The 6931-nt window shown below is 44.6% G+C and overlaps 1 protein-coding gene across 1 annotated transcript; it reads left to right on the top strand.

Moving 5' to 3' along the window:
* The first annotated feature begins 1019 nt into the window (after positions 1-1019).
* Positions 1020-4311, top strand: LOC122390621 (keratin-associated protein 19-2-like). Its single transcript, XM_043383768.1, has 4 exons — positions 1020-1030; positions 1841-1990; positions 3543-3683; positions 4299-4311. Exons 1-4 carry the CDS (start codon positions 1020-1022, stop codon positions 4309-4311), a joined length of 315 nt encoding a protein of 104 aa, XP_043239703.1.
* The last annotated feature ends 2620 nt before the right edge of the window (positions 4312-6931 follow it).

Genomic DNA, 6931 nt, shown 5'->3' with positions numbered 1-6931 from the left:
GCTGTGCCTCGTATGCATACGACCACCGTGCTCCACCTAGTTTGACAACACGCACGTAAATAGCGTGGGTAGTGCGTCTACTAGGTGTCATAACAGCCCCTGCCTGGTAAGGTAACTAGCCACTGCCTACTAATCCATACCCAGTAATTGTACTAGCCCCCAAGGCTAGTAGTGGTACTAGCTCAAGGCCAGTAGTGGCACTAGTTAACTAGTACCACTACTGGCCTTCGGGGTCGAGGCACGGAATTCCGTCGACGGAATTCCGTCAACCAGTGCCCCCGACCCTCGACCGCCACCCGCAAGTAAACAGACTGAGTAGCGCTGCAGCACATTTATTCGGGCACGAGAACGAGAACGAGAACGAGAACAATAACAACGCCAGGACAATAACTATAACTTTAACAATAACAACAAAAACAACAACAACAACAACAACAACAACAACTAACTGAATAATTTGCAATCAGGTTTCTTAAATAACCACCATCAAACATTTGTGATTTTTCATTAGCTCTGCACCATGGCGGCAGTCGCGGGGTGAAGGTAGGCCAGGACATATGTGCATGGCCCCATTCTTTACCAGAGAAGTCTGTAATGGGTGAAAAAAAACGAATATTAACATTATTATTATCATAAGGCACACCAATCTGGAAATGATTAAATTAAAGTTGAATAAAGTGATATATTCCTGCCACAAGCTAGCTTACGTCCCAAACATATAGCTATTCTGACTTGGATAGACGATACCGGCGCACTTGCCAACGACGGCAACATTATGCGATACTTACATATACATCTTCTAAGAAGCTCAATAACATAATAACTTTTGTTTACAAATGGACAACCTTTTTGTTGAGCACACAGCAAATGATACAAGATGCCTCACCTTCAATCAAGCCAAAGAGCAGTTGGGCAGACACACACAGTAATGGCGACGCAACACAAAATGGACGCCGGCTCCCGGATGCGGGGGGGGGGGGACTCCTTCTGAAAGCAGCCACAGACTTCTAGGCTGTAACATGCGACGAGGGTAGGTATGAGGCACATCCTCATAGCCATCCGAAGCCGCTTACCACGCAAGCTTACCAGCACGTTTACCAGCTGCAGGCGTTCGTGACAACAAGTGGGGTTGCACGCAAGGTTATCCGTTTATAGTAGGTGCCAGCCGGGGCCTCGTCAGCTGAGCTAATAGCAAAATGACCTAATTGAGGGACACGCCAAAAACTGGCCGAGAACAAGCCAACGGCGGGTAACACTGTGAGGCTGTGCGTAGTTCATTAACATTGCGCAAAATTAGGTTCCTGAACATGCTCTCGCTCGTAGGCATTTGTTCCACAAAGGGCATTGTTAACGTGCATGGCTCTGACTACTAATGTCCATATATGTTGTAACGAGGTGCAAGGGAGGCACTCGTAAAAAATGCCTAATTTCAAAATTAGCTAGTGAATTTTTTTTACAGTGAACACCCTATTTGTTCACTAAATTAGTGCCTCAAATTTGCTTGGTCTGATTGAAATTAACCTTTAAACGAGACGAGTGCTCCTCTTTTTATTCAAAGTCACAAAGTGTTTCGCATCTCCAGAATTTCTGAATCTGCTCATCATGCTGTAAAGTGTAAACCATACCTCGTCGAATATTTTGCAAATTTCAAAATGCAACATTTCACATTTCTGACGTTAAAAAAAACATTTCCTAATATTTTTACCAGGGTGAGATTGATTTAAAAATTGTCGAGGCGACTGATGTTTGGCGGGTTTTATCGCTCCAAATGGCCTGTTATTGCCTCCTTAGATTCATCGGCGAAACCACCCATGATCTGCTGTTTCGCTTTATGTTCCAGGACATACGTTGGAATTGGTCACGTTTCCACCCATGCCCACGGTACTGGGTATGGGGGATACGGCCATAGCGGATACGGACACGGTGGATACGGTGGATACGGCGGATACGGCGGATACGGTGGATACAGCGGATACGGCGGTCATGGAGGGTAAGTGAACACATTTATCAGTAGGTATTGGTAATATGATGTCTCCTTAACCCTCGCCGGCCGAGGGGGGGGGGCGGGTGCCGCCCCCCATAGGGTTTTTTCGCGATAGCTCCGAACACGCTGGCGATAGAGAGCTGAAACTTGGCATACCTGACCTTTGATCCAAGCCGCACCTTTTGACACCAACTGCATTTTTGGGTCAGGTCAGGTCACTGACCTATGACGTCATAAGTGAACCTCTGCACGGTCTTCAGATGTCGCAACTTCGCAACGCCCTCACTGCCAGAGGAGATGTCACAGGGAAATGAAACTTGCAGGATCTAGTATCCATTATGAGTCTCACAACTTGTATATCTCGGATTTTTCCTAAAGGTCATATGAGGTCAGGTCATTTTCGTGACCTCACCATTAAGGTAAGTCAATGGGGAAAAATGAAAACTGCTATTCAGGCGCCGGGAACGATCTCCAACTATCTCAAGCACACAGAATCGTGATTTGATGCACTCCTTGCAAGGTTAGATGCATCACTTTTGCAATGTTGACCTTGCGTGACGTCATTTATGACGTCATCAAGGTCATATTAGTTTTTCGTCAATAACTCCCGATCAAATTGAGCTAGCGAGTCGAGAAAGTCACCAATGGACTCAGGAAGACCTGCCGAATCGAATGATATGCGACATAACCTCTTTTGACCAACTTCGTGACCTGGGGGTGCTGACCTGACCTTGACCTGAGGTCAACACCCCAAGTTGACCTGACCCGAACAAAAAGTATATCATTCGACGTGCCTGAGCGAGGCGAACACGATGCTGCCAAAATCGCGGCTCTGCGGCCGTTTTTTTGCCGAAGTTATTCACCAAAAACTGAACCGTACCTTGGGGCACTTGACCTGACCTCAGAGGTCACCTGTTGACCTAGGACCTTAAAATCGGGTACCACCTCTGCGTCTCGTAACGGCGCACACGCTCGTTTTTTCCGCGACGCGCTAGCTCCACCAGGGGCGAAACGGCGAGGGGGGGTCGTACCCGCCCCCCCCCGGCCGGCGCGTATGTAGAAAACCAATAGGTCCGGCGAGGGTTAAACGGCCAGAGGGTTGAAGCGTCTCAGACGACATACCTACGGCCGGTATGATTTTATATTTCGATGTAAAGTTTTGATATGAACTGCTATTTCCACTGTTTGTTGTTCACGTCTTGAGGCTCAATGTGCTAATGGTTAACTGATAATTTTTATCAACGTTTTGATTTATAAAATAGTTATGTATAAATAACTATGTAAATGTCGTTATTTATGTATAAATAATTCCATATGTATATAAAGCATATACAAGTACACAAATACAAATGTTGCAAAATGCTACAGCGGCTTCAACGTTCGTGATATCACGAACGTTGCAGCCGCTGTAGCATTTAACAATATTTGTATAGAAAACAATCTGCCTCTGAAGTACACTGAAGGACACAAATATATACAAATTCAAATGTGTACAAATTTGTAAAAAAAGGTTAAATATAATTTTTGAGACACGTTTTCTTGTTATTCTTTTTTTCAGCTACGGCGCGTACGTGGAGCCGGCGTACGGACACGTGTGGGGACGCAGCTACGGATACACCGTGCCCATTTACGGATACGGATACGGCGGAGGATACGGCGGAGGATACGGAGGATACGCCGGCGGGTATGGCTACGGCGGGTAAGTGCTGCCATCTATCACTGGGTTAATGCTGCCCTCTATCAGTACGTCAACGTCAGTGCTGCCATCTTAGTGGCTGATGAGTGGTGTCATCTGTATATAGATAAGTGCTGCCATCTATCGGCCAATTCTGTCACTTGACAGAATGGAAAACGCTGGTGTTTTGAGGTTTCTTCGTCGATCCATCGCTCAAAGTCTGTGTTCTCCTTTCGAGTGACCGTGTAGTGGGCTGTGCTGCCGGACTTACTGAGGAGAGCCACTGACAGCGACACTTTTACTCGGCTGAGGGGTGCCCCATCAGCTAGGTGGGGTCGAGGTCGACTCAGTGCCCTAGATCTCTAATTCGTCAGCCAGCTCACAAGATCTTCCGAGTCCTACCAAATAAAACAAAAACTGCATATGTGTCTTTATCAGTGTGTTTTATTTATAGATGGACGGTTACGCGATTCCAAAGCCTCGATCAACTGATGTCTGACTTTCAATAAGCATTGAGCGACCGTAGGCCAAACTGTAGGCGAGCTAGACCAGCTGGGGCGACCATGCCTTCTACAAACCTACCTATACTCACCTCCGTTATCCAGTGAATTATAGCTGATACCGTTTCTCTTTTCCCAGGTACGGCCACTGAAACTGTCATCAGGTCAGAGCTGGTGTAAGGCGGAGGTGGACCAAATATACGTCCCTGTGCCAGCCTCTGCCAATGACGCAGCTCTACTCCAATGACGTCATTGGTGCTCTCCGATAACGGGAGATGGGATAGCTGGGTTAGAAAATCATCCAGGGAAGGACGCACTTTTTGCTGCCGTGTTCACTGTCCTGTGTTTATTGTTGTGCTTTCGATGTTAGCGATCTATTTAGCCGTCGTAAGATGATCCGCTACTGTCGATGAATAGCGGTCTTGTAGCTGTGATTTTCTTATTACGAACGGCAGGACCGATTTCATGAACGTATGGTGATATTTTAGATTGTCATTATTGGAACCTATGTGAGTAACTGCGGGCAGATTTAGTCTGCCACTTTTTGTGCATGGATTCTTGTAACCAGACGGTGCTTTGTAGTTGTATTGTAACAGTTCGCTTCGCCTCTGTTGCTATTTCTTGCCATGATACAAATGTCTTTCTAATATAATGTTTAGATTTAAATATTTACGTCGACTTCTGATAATTGGTTCCTAACAATGGCCGGAGGCAAACAACTTTGAAGGAATACAAATGCTTTGCTCAGTCAAAACTTAGTGAATTCATCAATCATTTACCAGTCATTGCAGTCACGTTAAAAACTCACAGTGCCCTCAAGAATGGAGGACGGACTAAACGTTCGCTCGGTTACGGGCGGAAGTGGCAGAGCCTACAGCCGCTGGTCGATGGCCGAGTAAAACAACAAGAACATTCATCAATTACAATGAAAATTTTGCAAAAAAAGGCTAGATAAGTAAGAAATGACATACTTTACCTGACATCTACTATCCATATATGTGCATGGAATCACCTGGATACGTGACTCGGTAGACTGCCTTTGGAGGGATCCACCCGGATCATCGATCCCTGTTCTCGGGTTCTCGGTTTGTCGTCAGATCCTGTGAGATCATTGATAACTACATAATACGTTTAGTGTGGGATCCAACGGGATCATAGAGCCCAGCTTGTCGTCTGCTGAATTGTACCGAAACCATATATAGATTCGTGACCTAGATCTAGGTAAAGGTACGCAAAGTTTGCTGTATAGAAACCATATCAACTCCACCGTGTCAGGGAGTGGTCAGCGATTCAAAATAGTGGAGTTGAGTAAGTATAGTGGTCAGCGATTCAAAATAGATTCATTATTAAAGTTATTTTTAACACACATCCATAGTCGAAGTTCCAGCAAAAACTGTCATATTTTAACCTTCCAGGCGGTGGAGGGGGGCATTTTTTGCCCCCCTTTAGTTTTTTCGATATATATCGAGAACCGCTGCGCCGATCGTCACCAAACTTTCAGTATCCTCCCGGGAGCAGCTAGCGCACATGGTGACCAAAAATTTTTCCAAAGGCTATGATAGGTTTGCCGCTAATGACGTCAGAGTGACGTCATTTTTGCCATTTTCGACCAAAAAAAAAAAAAGGTTTCGTGGGAAGAGCTGTCAGGCCTACAGCCCTAGAGATACAGAAACATGTTTCAGACATAAAAGGTGTGGAATTAAAAGGGCTACAAAACTGCTATTTCGGTTTTTCGATTTTTTTTTATTTTGACCCCGAAAAATAAAAAAATTGATTTTTTGAATAAAATAGCCAAAAAATCCAAAAAGTTTTTTGAATTTCGAAATAAAAACGGAATATATGTGAAAGCCCCTACCGCCTGCTATCTACATACCAAATTTGAGATCGATACATTTTTTTTTTGGCCAAGTTATAGCGAAAAAACTGTTCAAAATTGATGACGTCAAATTTTCAAACTCATTTTTTTTTTTTAGCAATTATAGACCTCGTAGCGCAAAACAAAGACCACCATTAGACTCCCCGTGACGAGCTGCATCGAATCGATACCCATTTTATGCAAAAATATCAACTTTGAAATTTGACCTTTTTTGACCTGACCTTGACCTGACCTCCACCAGAAAGTGACCTAAACCGTACCTGATGGTCTTATAACCAACACCATTGAGTTGGAAATGAAAAACTGGCCATAAAACATGCATCGCATAACCTTAGTAAAGTTGGGCTCATGTGGTGACCCTAGGTGACCTTTGGTGACCTGACCTGTGACCTGACCTGGTATGACCAGTGACCTTTAACCTTCCAGGCGGTGGGGGGGGGGCATTTTTTTGCCACCCCTTTAGTTTTTTCGATATATCTCGAGAACCGCTGCGCCGATCGTCACCAAACTTTCATTACCCTCCCGGGAGCAGCTAGCGCACATGGTGACCAAAAATTTTTCCAAAGGCTATGATAGGTTGGCCGCCAATGACGTAAGAGTGACGTCATTTTTGCCATTTTCGACCCAAAAAAAGGTGTCGCGGGAAGAGCTGTCAGGCCTACAGCTTTAGAGATACAGAAAAATGTTTCAGACATAAAAGGTGTGGAATTAAAAGGGCTACAAAACTGCTATTTCGGCTTTTCGAATTTTTTGGATTTTGACCCCCAAAAATCAAAAAAATAGATTTTTTGAATATAATAGCCAAAAAATCCAAAAAGTTTTTCGAATTTCGAAAAAACCGGAAAATATGTGATAGCCCCTACCACTTTCTATCTACATACCAAATTTGAGATCGA

Source organism: Amphibalanus amphitrite, unplaced genomic scaffold (assembly GCF_019059575.1).
Source record: "Amphibalanus amphitrite isolate SeventyFive unplaced genomic scaffold, NRLGWU_Aamphi_draft 000403F_arrow, whole genome shotgun sequence".
Classification (NCBI taxonomy): Eukaryota; Metazoa; Arthropoda; class Thecostraca; order Balanomorpha; family Balanidae; genus Amphibalanus; species Amphibalanus amphitrite.
Note: the sequence above shows the minus strand (reverse complement) of the source record. Positions and strands in the feature narration are given on the sequence as shown.